Below are 16019 nucleotides of genomic sequence, written 5' to 3'. Positions count from 1 at the left end.
TGTTTTTTCATTGTGCATTCCAATTAATCTCAATCAAACTGCAGTTGGGTTATTTTGATTAGGTTAGAAAATAACTAAAAAACACAGCTAACTAACACAATAAAAACATGATAACAGTAAAAAAACATGATTTTTTAAAAATTAAAAAAACGGAGTTATCTGTTTTTGCAAATAAACTCGTCATATATATATATTTTTTAATAAATGTATTTTATTAATGCATTTTTAAAGAACATTTCTACACTGTTCTTATCAAATAAGATTTGAAAAATCTTAAAGGTAATTAATATTTTTATTTAGCAAGGATGTATTCGGGTTTTTTTCAACTGCTTACACACATTTTCAAAACTTTGCCTCTATTTTTCAAATCTTTCAAGAATTGCACACACAAAAAGCAAAATGCCTCACATCTCTTGCAAAATGAAACACTGCATTCAAAATATCACAAACACATCTCAAAAACAAAAATTTGCAAACACCTTTGCTCTAATATTAATTCCTGTTAAGAGTTTTGTGTGCTACATAGAGAATTGTGTGTTGTGTTTTGCAAAAAGTGTTTTATGAAATTGAAAGTCAAAGGTCGAGAATTGGTGTATGGTTTTGCAGATTTTGTGTGTGGTTCTGGTGTTTGAGTGTCAGGTTTCAGAAATTGTGTGACAAGTAAAGATTTTGTGTGTAAGCAGTTGAAAACAGCTGTAAATTGATCAAAAGTAACACTTACAATTGTAAAATTCTTAAAAAATGTAGCAGTTTCCACAGAAATATTAATATTTGTTTTCAGAATTGGTAAGAAATGCTTCTTGGGCATCAAATCAGCATATTAGAATGATTTCTGTGACACTGGAGAATGGAGTAATGATGCTGAAAATTCAGCTTTTCTGAATAGGGAAATAGAAAACAGTTATTTTAAACATTACTGACTTGTATTGACTTTTCTCATACTGCAGACAATACCGTACGCTAATTGTTTAAAAAAAAAAAAAGTTTAACAAGTGTTTTTATGTCTGTAAGTCCAGTTTCACTGTATATATGCAGATGTCCACTGAAGGTCCAGCTAAACCCCAGTCATGTCCTCTGTGTAGGTATGCTCCAGAATGTCTGATTAATCGAAAGTTCTATAAGGCATCTGATGTTTGGTCATTTGGGGTCACTCTCTATGAAATCATGACCTACTGTGACCGTGAGAACAGCCCTCCACGGGTGAGCATTACAAACCTGATATTAAATACATCAGGTATTATAATCACAGAGACTCATCTGCTAATTCCTGTTCTTGTATTTTTCTCTGGTAGGTATTCCTGAAGATGATTGGCCGGTCTCAGGGGCAGATGACCATGGCCAGGCTGGTAGAAGCTCTTGAGAAAGGCTGGAGGATGCCACGTCCAGATTCGTGCCCTGAAATGGTGAGATATCTCTTTTCTCTGACTTTTTATTGTATTATATTATATTACGGGCAGATTCTTCAATAGACGTGTGTCTGTGGCTGCAGGTGTACACTCAGATGCACAGTTGCTGGAGTCACGCCCCAGAAAACAGAGTGGACTTCAAGGGCCTGATCAAAGAGTTTGAGTTTCTCCTCACTAGTGAAAACATCTAGCTTCCATTCATCACATCAGTTACACCTACACAATTCAGAGTCATGTTGTATTTGTATGGTAACTTTCTCATTATACTAAGAAAACGATGCATGTTACTTTCTCTTTAAATCTTTGCCAGTTAATCATCTACCTCCAAAAACACTCTGGTAATACAGTGTATTCTTACTAGGTTAACACACCACTCAGCACTTAACAAGTATCAAGTAATAAAAAGATTCATTTATAAAATCTGAAGCCGCATCAAATCTAGGGCCAGATTTACTAATAGCTTACACTAGTACAAACCCTCTTTAGGCATTAAAGTGCCCCTATTATGGATTTTTGAAAATTACCGTTCATGCAGTGTGTAACACAGCTCTAAGTGAATGAAAACATCCTGCAAAGTTTTAAATCTGAAAGTGCACCGTGTATAAAGTTATTGTCTCTCAAAATAAAGAGTCGACTCTGAATCATTGAAACGAGTCATTTTTAAAACGAATTCCAAGCCGTTTCATGTTGACGTCAACGTCAACGCTGCTTTATCAGGCGTTACAGGCATGATGAAACGAAAATGAGACCAATCGGACCAATCACCGCAGATTAGCGTCATGCAAAAGAGGGGTTTGGAAAAATGAATCGTTGAGCGAATCGTTTGGGAGTCGTTGAGCAAGTAAGGTAAAAATAAATGCATATTATAAGACAATGAAAGAGTTTTTTGACCTTGCATGCATGTCAGCCTGTTGTTGGGGACTCCCAAAACCAAAATATGAACCTTTCATAACCCATAATAGGGGCACTTTAAAAAAAAACTACTGTTATGATTTACTAAAGACATGCAGTGAAAAATTAGCGTGGACAATTATTTTTGTGGCTGACCTTATGCATTTGTAGGAGTTTCCTTTTCAAACGCAAAATTTTAGTATTTAAATTAATCATGCAAAGTAATTTACTAAGGTTTATATGCTAGTCAATTTACTGTATTTGTGTCATTATTTAAAGCCCAAAAAGCATGTTTTAATTACTGATCTATATATAATGATCTCTATTATAGATCAGCAGTGTTGGGGGTAACGCATTACAAGTAACGCAAGTTAAGTAATCAGATTACTATTTTCAAGCAACTAGTAAAGTAATTCATTACTTTTTAATTTACAAGAAGTTACTTTTTTCAAATAAGTTATGCAGTTACTTTGTTTTCCCATGTTGAATTTACATTTCCTTCAGCCTTTTACATATACAAAAATGATAACCTTTTTATAATAGAAACAATCAAGCAAGCCAAGCCCAGATGAGAAAAAGTACTGCAAAAGTAATGTAACACATTACTTTCCATAAAAAGTAACTAAGTAACGCAAAGGAGTAATGCAGTATTGTAATGCATTATTTTTAAAAGTAACTTTCCCCAACACAGTAGATCAGTGGTTTTAACCCGTTTTGCACTTGACACAAGTTACTAATTTGCTCTGCTCTTGGTAGACTGCATTGGTCATTATGGAAATGATCTGGATGCATCTGTGTTCTTTAATTTGCTTATTTTCAGTAAATCGCACACAGAACTTTACACTCCTACTAGTGCTTTTATGGGATTGCGATCTCATGCCAATTAGCATATCTGGCCCATAATGTATAAACATATATGATTTATTATTTTATGAAAGATAAAACGCAGAGGTGCCTTAATATCACAGGGGGCATATTTGTTGTATTTACTAGCTAATCTATAGCGGCTTTTCCACCGTCAGGCTGAGCGGTTCTAAGAACGGCAAGAAACGGTTCCAGTTTCCACTTCAGCTCGGTTGTGTGTAGTTTCTCTCTATTGCTGGTTAAGTGTGCTATTTGAGAGAAGCAAACAGAAATATCTCATCATCCTTCATAATACAGTCACTACTTACATCTCATACCATACTGTATGTAAATACTGTACTTGCATTACCATGGCAACGACTGATACATCTGTATTACGAGCTCTGTTATCAGTGCCACAGTGGAAAACCAAACCATATCCTTATCCGAAACCATAATGGAACAGTTAAGCAATGAGAACCTGATGATGGAAAAGCGGCTTAAGACAGATAGACAAGACAGACAGATAGATAGATCTATTAAAATGCAAGGTGCATATATATATATATATATATATATATATATATATAGTCATGAATGTCATTTCATTTTATTATTTTTTTTTAAATAGTCTTACTGGTTGTTGTATTCAGTTGATTGTACTGTAAACTTTTTAATCATCAAAAAAACTTGTGATATCTAAATTTGTGTGTACAGTTTCATCTAGTTCTTTGAAAGAAAGGGAGTCAGTCCATTCCAGCAGTTCGTCCATTTCTCGCTCCCAGTGTTCCTGCTCATCTGGACCCAAAGCAGCACCAGGAGTCTGGGGGGTCAGCGGGTCTAGTGGGACACACAGCAGAAACTGAGGTGAGGTGGGATCTCTAAAAGAACAAACAGACTGATCTACAGGAGGAATCACCTGGAGCTTTGCACTGCGTGTAGAGTCTTCTCATGCGTTCCACCCGCGTGCGTTTCGCTTTGGTGTGTTTCTTCGGAAGCTTCTGAACAGGGCTGCACATAATGACCATAAAACTTAGAATTACAGTGTTTAGAGTCTTTTACTGTGCTGGAGCTTATTGTAAGGGTGTTCCAATATCAAAAAAGTATATATGTAAATGTAAAGCACATTATATCCACTGAATAAAATCATAGATTGATTGTAGGAGGTGTACAATTTAAAGTTGAAACAGTCTATGGAGTGCCGTTCTTAAAGAGACACTACAACTAATACTTTCTATTCTGCTTTTTAATAACAATAAGTCCTTGCATGGAAGCACATTTCCATTATACTGTATAAGAAGCATGCTTTGGTAAATCATAATTATGACAAAAGTCAAAAGGTAAAGTTTAAATAAAAAATGATAAAACAAAAAGTAAAAATTATGAAGTCATAATTATAACATAAATGATAATTAAAACAAAAAGTAAAAATTATGAAGTCATAATTATAACATAAATTATAATTAATAATTATGAACTAAAAAGTCATAATTGTGACTAATTTTGACTTTTCAGCTAATACTTTTGACTTGTCAATTTCTAGTTTTTATTTCAGTAAAACATATTTAATGATGTCAATTATGAAATAACGTGTACAACTTATAACTTCTTGTTCAACTTTTTAGTTAATAATTATGACTATTTAATCTAAACAAGTTGTAGTTTGCAATTGTGGTGCCACAAGGAGCTGAGATACAATGAACCTTATACAGGAGTCCATAGCAAAGGGAATAGTGTGATATTATGAGTGCCCCTTTATTTCAGAAATGTAAACTATATTTAATTTAAACTAAATTGTTCATTATTTTTTAACTGAGCTTGTATGAAATTAGTAGAAATGGGTAACACCAACTGACATGTTGCGCTGTGCTTGAACGAGATGATCTGTCTTATTGCCATTTGACCGGACTGCACATCTGTCTCTACAGTTGATGAATTCATCTGAATCTAAAATGAGAAATATCAATTAATTTTGGCAGACCATCTCCACATCAGACTCTAAAAATACTATTAAAATTGATCTATGTAAGATGTTCTCAAATATAAATTAAAAAGTTGCAAAGATTGCAAATAAAGCACTAACAGTAGATTTGATGATACTCTCTTTTTATGTACAGTATTCCACTTTAAATAGTCATATCAAATCACTTACATTCGTTTACCATCAGAAGTTCTGGGTTAGTGGTGGCAATTTTCATCCATATGCTGAGATACCCCTCAAAGGCAATTCTACACACTTGTCTTGAAAAGAAGAGGAGCCAGTTTGTTTACAAAGCCTATATTTTTATGATATCCATTACAAAACTTGACAGTGTCTGAAGATTAGTGGTCTTGCCTCTCCCTTGACTTCAGCCCCACACCTTCAGAATCTGTATTTGAACAGGTAAATAAAAAAACTGAAAGTATTGTCATATGATTTGGATTTTTGTGTGTTACATAGAGAATTGTGTGTTGTGTTTTGCAAAAAGTTTTATGAAATTGAAGTCAAAGGCCAAGAATTAGTGTATGGTTTTGCAGATTTGGCGTGTGGTTCTGGTGTTTGAGTGTCTGGTTTCAGAAATTCTGTGACAAGTAAAAATTTTGTGTGTAAGCAGTTGAAAAAAACAGTAAGAACATTTTTTATTTTTGTTTACCTACATGTCATGTTACCATTAACTAACGTCAGAGAACCGTGAACATGCACATGTGAGAGAAAGGAAAAATTTTAATCGCATCATATGACCCCTTTAATATAATCTAATTACAAGTACCTCCTTTTTGGAATCTGATTACGTAATCCAGATTACATGTAATCAGTTACTATCCAGCACTGCGTATGAAACATCAAATTTTAGAAGTATAAGTTCCCTATAAAAAAGAAGTCATAATTTACCTGTGGGTCCTGAAAGAGCTTGTTTATATCTTTCTCATAACTGTCGATATACAGACGAACTGTGGCTCCGAAGCTATCGCTCCCACTGAGACGAAAGATTATGCGAGAACCTCCTTTAAAAACGATCCGCAAACCCTACAGGGAATGTTTACATGTTAATAACAGTATCCCTGTGACAAATGCCTGCTTTTTTTCTGATCTTTTCATACTGACTCAACAAAGAGGATCCACTATATTACCTGGTTTCGTGAAATGGTTCCATCCACAGGGTCACTGTACTCAAAATTGTCTGCCGCCTCCACTTGGTATTTCTTTTCCCCCACAGTAAACACTTGCCCAATGAATGCCCTGTCTGAAATCATCAGCTCCAGATCCAGCATCATCTCCACAGCCGCATCTAAATCCACTTCCTCATAGTCAAATCTGTCAAGTATAAACATGTCGTCAATCAAATGTCTGACTAGAGTCTAGACTGTATGTAGACGGCATCTTTTGCTGATAGTGCACCTAGTGTAGTAGTTCCTTCCGTAGGTTCTCCAGTGGTCTGTCATAATGTCTTCTACACTTTGCCTCCTCGCTGCTAGGATGGACATCCATGCTAGCACTGCCCAGAGCCCATCCTTCTCTCGAATATAATCAGAACCTATGGAGAGGAGTTTCTTTAACTGTGGCACATTTTTATGTTCCAAGGATTAAAAATAATAAGAAATATTTTGTTGTCACGTTGAAACTGTACTGGATGCTCAAAATGTAGTTTATGTATAGAATTCAGTGTTTTTTTACAGTCTATGTGTGGTACATTCATTACCTGTGCCAAAACTTTCCTCCCCACACAGCGAGAGACGACCTGCGTCCATCAAGCTCCCAAAATACCTCCACCCGGCTGGGGTCTCATACAGCTGGATCTTGGTGGCTCTGGCCACCCTGGATAAAACAGCAGAGTGAGTGGAGATGCTGCTTGTCCTGTTAAGTGCACATCTACACAGTGTGAAACATTTAGGAGTAATATTCACATGTCCAGAGCGGCACTTGGTGGGCATACTCCTAGCAAAGCCTCTTACTCCTGTGTGCTGGAAGTAAGGAATGCAGAAGATGTTCGCAGCAATGACGGCAACTGAGTCGGAGGGGTTTACGAAGAAGCCGTGCTTCCCCAGGATCATATTACGCTCCTAGAAAGAGAGAGAGAGTGAGGCCAGGGTCAAGAAAATGTTATGCTGACTGTCACTTGAGCACATCTGCTTGGGTCAAAGGTCGTACAGCAACATCGATCTCAATGTTTCAACACCTACACCATCACCATCAAAAGCAGCTCCGAAGTCATACTGTCCGCTCTTCATCGTCTCAACAAGGTCAGTGGCATAGGTCAAGTTGGGGTCTGGGTGGCCACCTCCAAAGTCCTCCAGAGGTACACAGTTGATGGCTGAATTTGCAGGGGAGCCCAGCTCCTCACACAGGATCTTCTTCACATACGGCCCAGTCGCTGCAGAACCAATAGAGGTTTAAAGAGTCAGTGCTTTTAAAGGTGCAGTATGTAATATTGAAATGGTTACCGAAGTCCAAATTCAAAATATTGGAGAAAGTTTTTTTCTCCCGCTCCCTCCTCCTGCTGTAAGACTGGATGCTCATACGGGTTGCCAGATTGAGGACATGCAACAGTAACAAGAGTAACTGACAATGGAAGGTAACAAGCCTTACACTGCAAGTTGTTGAGCTGATTTATATGCATTTCAATATGCCTCTCGTCATTGAGCTTTTTAGATGGATGCCAAGGCTTTTTAGGTTGGGCAGAATCTATGATCTCTGACCCAATTCATTTGCTGGCTTCAGTGGCTGCAATATGCTGTGTTTTCCGTCTACTGGCAACCCAGCGTGTGTTGGCAATGGATGAAATCACACAGATCAAAACAAATACAGACACTGCCAAACAGAATGCATATTTCAAAAGTAGAATAATTGTAGGAGAGTTGTTTTTTGGAGAAACAGGTATGTGAACTTACCATGTTTCCAAAATATCTGCATACATATTATGATACTTTTATTCTTAAGCACAGTCAAAAAAATTATAATAAAAAATTACATACAGCACTTTTAATGCAATACAATAGAAGACCAATGGCCATTTAGGCATTAAAAAACTACTGTCCGGATTTACTAAAGGCACGGAGTGAAAAATTAGCACTGAAAAGGTGTGGACACAGTTAGAGCATTCTCATAGATTCAATTTTATTAAACTAAGCTAATTTCTATAAAACCTTATTAAGCCCTTTATTAAAACATTTATAAACCATGCAGACATAAGAAATACTGGACTGTTAAAATTCAATTAAAGGAATTGCCATAGACGTAAAAACCTATATTACCCTTGTGAAAAAAGAAGTGCACTTAATTTTATTGAATCTGCACTTCAAATCTTAGAAGTATATATATCATATTAATTCAATATAAGGCCACTTAAATGTATTTAAAGAGAGTACACTTTCAAGATGTTTCTTACACTTAAGTACACAATTTGTTTTGTTGTGTTTAAGAAGTATGCTTATTTTGATGAAGACTAACATAGTACATCACGTCAATGACATATTTTAACGACACTAAAAAAATATATTAACTATATTAACTAAAATAAAACAATACTATACTAAAATATTAAAGTTAATATTTTAAATGAACTCAATTTTTACTTCATAATTACACATATTTAAATATTTAATTTAAAATATAGTAAATATAATACTATATTAAATATATTTAAATACATGACATACAAATTTAAACAGAAATTACAAAAAAATTATATTTTAGTTTACCATAAACGACAGAAGTACTTAAAAAAAAACAAAAAACAAATGCTAAATCATTCACCAACCCTGTGCAAAGTTATATCCATTTGTAAACGATCTAAAACTTCTGTCATCATTTATTCACCCTCATTACAAACCTATACAACAGAAAAGAATATAAGAGTGTTGGAGTGAAAACATAAGTGGACCCCAATTTTCACTTCAATTAATGAACAAAATATACATAGAGATTTTTCAAAACATCTAAATGAAGGTAGGTAAATGACAGAATTTTTATTTATGGATGAACTATGCCTTTAACAACCATGCAAAGCATGTAAACCTAAATATTTTGTAGGTAACACTTTACTTGAAGGGGTGTGCATAAGACTGACATGGCACCTTCATAATCATGACATGACACATGTCATGAATATGAAGGAGGTTTTATGCATGTTTATGACAACTGTCATTAAGTGTCATTCACTCAGTTATGTCATTTTTAATGCAAATATGACATTATTTTACCTAACCCTACCCCTACCCTTACCCCTAACCATAGCCCATAACAAAGACATCTCAAACAATGTCATCTTTGCATTAAAAATGACATAACTGAGCGAATGACACTTAATGACAGTTGTCATAAACATGCATAAAAATCCTTCATATTCATGACGTGTAATGTCATGATTATGTAGGTGTCATGTCAGTCTTATGCACACCTCTTCAAGTAAAGTGTAACCCTTTTGTATTAATGCAAGCATACTAATAACTACTTGCAAAGAACTGGTTACATGAAGCAAACTACCCACAGCTACATTTGTAAGCACAGCAGTTAAAGCAGCACTATGTAACTTTTGGCGCTCTAGCGGTTAATAAACAGAACTGCACACATCCCGCGGAAGAACATTCCAACCGGAGCTACTTCTCTAAATTTATGTCTATGGCGATTCACGCAGGTATGTGTTACTCCGCAGCGGTGACGACCCGACCAGGCTACAATAGTCCAAATATAAGTACTTATTATAAGTGTACCGCAGTGATTCGGAATAAGACAAAAACGCGGTTTAGAAGATGAATTCATGATGTTCTCGCTCATTATATACATTTTGCAAATGTTGAACACAGAAAAGGTTACATAGTGCTGCTTTCCACCTAGTCAACTTTACAGCTCAAATAACATGCATGAACGCAGAAGATTCCTTTAATTTCAAGGGGCTCATCAATGTGGGATGGTGTTACTCCTTGAAAGTGGAGAGCCGTGCTTGTTTTAGTGTTATGTCAGATGGCTCGTCTTAATCATTCAGATCACTGCACATTCATGGAAACTCAATCTCGCACAGAAGCGGGCAGCAATGCAAGCCTAAACTCATCCCTGGTCAACTGGCACACATGGAAGCATCTTAGTCCATTAAGTAGATGCAGCTGCTACTCTAAATGCTCTTTTCAAAATGTGGGAAATGGTCTTGATGAAGCGTTGGCTGTGGTGGTAACTCAATGGCTATATCAGTCCGGTTCTGTATCGGGAAAGAAATATGGTTCCTCACCTCCATGCCTGGCATCTAAACAGATTTGTATGTGGTTGTCTCCGGACAGAAGCTCCTTTAGAACAGCGAAATCGAAGATGTTCCTCAGTGAGTTGGCATAGGATTCGACTGGATCCACAATTTCCACTGCCATGACAGAATATTGACAGGACATGCATCCATTCTGTTCATATCTCTTAAAAAGATGATATCAACAGCTCAGAAGTTGCACATGTTGTCACCTGTAAAAGGTTTGAATTTGTTCTCCAGGTCGAAGGACTGCTTGCCGATAGTCCCCAGATCGACTCTGAGTTCAGGACAGATGGCAAGCTCCTCTATGGTTCTGCTCAACTGGAAGATTTTATTTGTGACAGCCTCTGGTGCTGGACCTGTATGGAGGAATTATCAAGAACTCAAATAAAACAGTTCATTAAAGTAGATGTTGTAAGACTGGGTCTACTTTATGTTATTTGATCTGTGAAGAAGGTTCAGATGTAGATTTCACCCCATATATATATATATATATATAAATAAATTGCTTGAAGAAAATGAAGCTTACATTACATTTATATTGTGACTTCTTCATGAAAATTGAGTACATTTCATTCCCTAATTTTTTATTATAGTAAAACCAAAAATTGTGCATTTATTTTAAATTGTGTGTATTGTTTTTAAACATACACACACACACACACACACAATCAAAAAAACTGAAAATACAGAAAAACTGTAATATTGTGTTAAAATGATTTCAATTTAACATAACTTTTTTATTTTAATGATGTCAAAGCTGAATTTTCAGCATCATTACTCCAGTCTTCAGTGTCACATGATCCTTCAGAAATCATTCTAAAATGCTGATTTGGTGCTTAGGAAACATTCCTTATTTTTATCAATTATGAAAACAATCGGAATGTTTTTGTGGAAATCTTGATTTTTTTTTTTTTAGGATTTTAGCATTTATTTGAAATAGAATTTTCAGTAACATTACGAATGTCTTCACCTTTACCTATCATCAATTTAATGCATTCTTGCTGATTAAAAGTTTCTTTAAAACTTTTTTAATTTAAAAAAACAAAACTTACTGACTCCAAACTTTTTAATGATAGTGTATTATAAAGATCAATGTGGGCTTTTCAATGACTTAATAATATTATTTTACTTTTGGTTAAATTAAATTAAATATACTGCATTACAGTAATGGGAATCTAATGAAAATCAACACTGAGAATATTGCGATATACAAATTAACTCTAATGTAAAATGTCATATGAATAGTATAATAGAATAGTAATTTGAGTGGAATCATGCTAAACTGCCACAAAAACAAAGTCACTAGGAATTAATGCTTTATGATCATAACTTGAGCCTCATTTTAGGTACATATCTTATTTCTGTCATTGATTTTTGGGTGAAATATGACATCTTTCCTTCATCTTCATAATCACATGTGAGCCATTTTACCTCCACTGGCAGTATTGAATTTGATGCCGAAGTCTCCGTCAGGTCCTCCAGGGTTGTGACTGGCTGTGAGAATAATGCCACCGATAGCTTTGATCTTCCTGATGACACACGACACAGCGGGTGTCGACATGATGCCATTCTGACCGATCACAACATGACCCACCTGAGAAATTCACCAGCCCATGTTAAATAAAACACCAACTGTAACTGGGAAATAATATATAGATTTTTCTTCATAACTTTGCAACTACATGTCAACTAGCAGTCATTACAGTATTAGTAGATTGCCTGTTTAAAACCTGCTAACACTTTATTTTGATGGTCCCCCAACAGACATTCTACTAACTATATAAGTATCTCTGGAAGTACATCTCAACTAACCCTAGCCTAACAGTCTACTAATACACTAATGAGAGTTGGTTATAGACGTTGAAAATTAATGGGAGTTAGTTGACATGAAGTTGCAAAGTTGCTCATAGTTAGTAGAATGCATTAAGTGGACTGTCAAAATAAAGCGTTGAAATAAATTTCAGCTGGAAATTAAAGAATGTTATAATAAACTCTTTCATTAAAACACAAGGTATATCTAGACTTTCAATTGCATATAACATCCGAATGGAGGCCAAAGCTGAGCACAACTCAAGTATCTGCTCTAGTATTGCACTTCACTCAGCATGTTTTTTTCCGCCTGTGCCAGATCTAATTGGCAAAATTAAAAATCTTGCGATTGCATCAAGAATAAATATCTTTTGCGGCAAATTTAGAACTGGAAAGTGGTGAGCAACAAACTAGCTCCATTAAAGCTTCTTCCCTATTTCTTGCCATCAAAATATAGGAACATAAAGTACAATTTACCGCAAAAGATACAGTGCAGGTGTAATGATGCATTTGAATGACAGGTGTCTATAAGGATGTGTGAGATTCAGAAGCATAAAAAATGATTTTCAAAGATTATTGGAGTTTGTTTTACATGAAAATATACTATATACTAATACTTTTTTATTCTTTCTGCTTCAAAATTTCAAAGTTCATTCAATGTGTTACTTACCACTTCAAATTATTTGTGAAATGTAATCATTTCTGAGTGAAAACTGATTCTACACTGAATTTGTTCAGTGTAGGGTTCCTCATAAGAAAACATACTGTAAGAATCGCAACTGACCCCATTAGCGGCAGCCATCTGCACTATGACCTGAATGGCAGTCGAATTGAAGTAGCGTCCATCTCCACCCACCACCATAGTGGAGCCCTGCCTGTCCCGCAGGTCGATGGAGGAGAAGATGCATTGAATGAAGTTGTGCAGGTAGTACTTTTCAGACTGGAAAACATGGGTCTTCTTCCTCAGGCCGTTGGTTCCAGGCCTCTGGTCAGGGTACGGAGAAGTAGGCAAAGTCAGCACTTGCAAGGGACTATCGTTCATTGCTCCAGTCCGTTGAGGAAGAATGAAGGAGAAGCTGTTAGCTCCTCTCAGAGGAAAGAGAAAGAGAGAGTGACTGGCACGGGAGGAGAAGGAGGAAAAGCCTTGTGCCCTTATGGCATTCCCCAGAGTTGGATTGAGGCTACAGGCTAAAAATAAACTTGGTAACCGAAGACGGCTTCTCACACATGTGCATGGAGATCACTGTCAGACAAGCTCGCCTCCAGAGGCCTGTTGAGGCAGATGCATAAGATGACCAGCGAGGCCTCATTCATGTGCGGTATTTACTCAGCATTTACTCAGAAGCTAAATAGAGCTGATGCTGAGTGAATAAGCCCGGGATGATCTGCCTGTAAACGCTACATGAGTTGTTTTGACATATGCTAAATCTCCCAGGATAATTCAAGATCCGTGGCTAATGAACAACGTGCCATATAGCTTGATAACTAGGTGGCGTTTGGGGGCAGTATAAGAGTGGTTTGGGTTTTGACTGCAGCACCTCTACAATCCTTAAGGATGAAATTTCTGCGTTGATGTGTTGATCGTAACAGGTGGTTTAGCTGGCTCCAGAATGAACCGAATAAAAAAAGACCCAGGGAAGTTCTTACTGCAACAAGACCAGGTCAGTTGGGAAAAGAAAGGAAAAAAGACCTTTCAGATACAAAAAAGGCTCACACTGTGGATTTTCTGTTTTTACAGTGATAATGTATTTGCTCTTGGCAGATAAATTTGCTACGCTGCTGTTGCTACAGAGCAAGTACGGAGAATTGCTAATGCCAATGCATCCACAGACAAGCTGCTATGAGCATGCAAGACATACTGCTACCACACAAATGTCAAATTTTACAAAAGTTACCTATAGTAGATCTAGACAGGTGGAGCTGGGGGAGGTAGAGGGTTTCTGACAGTGTGCTGCAAGACTTGATTACAACAAACACTGAACCAAACTTTTTATGCCATGTAGTGATGATGTGATTCCTAGCAGGACCTATCAGATGCACCATCTAGAGTTTCATGACTGAACTAGATATGTGTCCCCATTTTTTTTTTATTACTGATTAACAGGATACTGAAGTTGGTCATATTTTATTAAATTTGATTGATTTCTTCTGAATATCAGCACATATACCACACATTTTGATGTGTTATATAAAATAAAATATAAAATAAATCGGTAACACTTTAGTTTAGGGACAAATTCTCACTATTAACCAGTTGCCTATTAGCACACTAGTATATTGGCTGTTTATTAGATCGGCGTTTGGTATCGGGGCATTTTAACGAGTACGAGTACATGAGACCAGTATCGGTATCGGTGCATCCCTAGTAATTATAAAGCACATATTAATGTCTTATTCTGCACGACCATATTTTAGATCTCTTAACCCCATTCCTAAACGTAACAACTAACTTAAGTATTAATAAGCAGCAGATTAGGAGTTTATTGAGGCAAAGTTCATCGTTAATAGTGGTCTCCAAACTAAAGTGTGACCAATGAATCCAATTCTGTCTTTTTTATGGAAATAAAATATACTTTAACTTTATTAGTTTCTGTCCTATTCCCAATTTTTATATGCAGTTTCTGTCTCTACATTATCTGTTTAGCTGTTTGGCAGTCTGGAAAGGAAAGAAGTTCATCTTAGTGCTCCAACTGGCCAGGTTTTATGATCGTGACTCCATCTTTTAGCATTGGTGCCTGTGGTTAAAGTTGTACCAAATACACATATTAGCTCTGTTATAGGATACAATCATAAAGATCAATTTACAGAAAGAAAAAAAATAAACTTTTGTTCTTGGCACATGCACAGCTCTCCGTGGTGTGTTGTATGACAATTACAGCCTTGGTACCTACATGAGGAAAAGGAAAGCCTCAGGAAAATATGATTTCCCTCATTGTAGTCTTTTTAAATGATAAAAAAACAATCATTTATCATTTTGTAAAAATTTCTGTTGCCCAAATGGCACCAATTTGCATGTAGAGTTAACACAGCTCTACTGTATGTACTGTTTTACTGAACTTGAATTGAAAATGATTGCAATTATTGGCAGTGCTCAACAGAGGGCGATACTGCATCAGCTATGAACATCATTGCTATTGCTCTCTCTCTCTCTCTCTCTCTCTCTCTCTCTCTCTCTTTCACAATGTATGTTCCGCTGAAAATTCCTCTGATTTTATTGCTATTTTTTTATTTTATTATTATTTTTTTATTTTTACCATTTATTACATAAGATGTTAGAAATTCAGCAAATGATAAGCCATCTGATCATTTTAAATACATGTTTATAAAACGGAGAGTTCCGGTGCTTGATTCTGATTTGTTGAGCCAAGTTTGAAGCTGTTGTAAATTACTCTACAAACATACACCTTTTTTTTACTTCTGTGTGTTGCTCGGCAACCACTTTGTTGGAACCACAACATTTTCTGAGGCACTACATTGTTTGGCTGAAGAATAATGTTTTTATTAATATCATTACACTTTATTTGCTCTGTTTTATTTTGTGAAACCTTACTACGTATATGGAATAACCGTTTTATAAAAGCAATAAGCCCCGTGAAGCCGTGGTTTACAGTGAACTCCGCTTCGCGTCGTGCCTAACAATGCCCCTTAGCGGTTATAAATTCACTGTAAACCACGGCTTCTTGGGGCTTATTGCTTTATTGAATGAAATATAATGTAGAATTTAATGTTAACAAAATAATGAATAAAAATATATATACTGAACAAAATTATAAACGCAACACACCTGTGCAATAATCATGCTGTCTAATCAGCATCTTGATATGCCACACCTGTGAGGTGGATGGATTATCTCGGC

The 16019-nt window shown here is 36.0% G+C and overlaps 2 protein-coding genes across 6 annotated transcripts in view; one reads left to right on the top strand and one right to left on the bottom strand.

Moving 5' to 3' along the window:
* Positions 1–3917, top strand: part of LOC107681770 (tyrosine-protein kinase JAK1-like) — a 24449-nt gene extending 20532 nt beyond the window's left edge. For 4 of the 5 annotated variants that reach the window (XM_016478092.1, XM_016478091.1, XM_016478089.1 and 1 more), the window contains 3 exons: positions 1083–1200; positions 1293–1403; positions 1490–1956. In XM_016478092.1, coding sequence (XP_016333578.1) covers positions 1083–1200; positions 1293–1403; positions 1490–1597 — 337 coding nt within the window. In that variant the 3' untranslated portion in view covers positions 1598–1956. Of the gene's footprint in view, positions 1–1082; positions 1201–1292; positions 1404–1489; positions 1957–3857 lie in introns of those variants that run through there. The other variant, XR_001633299.1, reaches the window with a different exon arrangement.
* A 2005-nt stretch (positions 3918–5922) lies between these two features.
* Positions 5923–13263, bottom strand: LOC107681703 (phosphoglucomutase-1-like). Its single transcript, XM_016478014.1, has 10 exons — positions 12948–13263; positions 11786–11948; positions 10564–10710; positions 10343–10468; positions 7302–7492; positions 6821–7181; positions 6520–6655; positions 6252–6435; positions 6013–6147; positions 5923–5949 (listed from the first exon to the last, which is right to left on the bottom strand). Exons 1-10 carry the CDS (start codon positions 13203–13205, stop codon positions 5923–5925), a joined length of 1728 nt encoding a protein of 575 aa, XP_016333500.1. The 5' UTR covers positions 13206–13263.
* Between the last annotated feature and the right edge of the window lie 2756 nt (positions 13264–16019).

The sequence above is a fragment of the Sinocyclocheilus anshuiensis genome, unplaced genomic scaffold (genome assembly GCF_001515605.1).
Source record: "Sinocyclocheilus anshuiensis isolate Anshui unplaced genomic scaffold, SAMN03320099.WGS_v1.1 scaffold436, whole genome shotgun sequence".
NCBI lineage: Eukaryota > Metazoa > Chordata > Actinopteri > Cypriniformes > Cyprinidae > Sinocyclocheilus > Sinocyclocheilus anshuiensis.
Note: the sequence above shows the minus strand (reverse complement) of the source record. Positions and strands in the feature narration are given on the sequence as shown.

Bases quoted from the DNA above. Each gene is read 5' to 3' on its own strand.
- LOC107681703 (XM_016478014.1), bottom strand. From the start codon at position 13,205: ATGAACGATAGTCCCTTGCAAGTGCTGACTTTGCCTACTTCTCCGTAC. The intron at 7,182-7,301 runs GTAGGTGTTGAA...CTCTCTTTCTAG, and splicing joins CTGCTTTTGATGGTGATGGT to GAGCGTAATATGATCCTGGG. The intron at 6,148-6,251 runs GTAATATAGTGG...CATTCCCTGTAG, and splicing joins GAACCATTTCACGAAACCAG to GGTTTGCGGATCGTTTTTAA.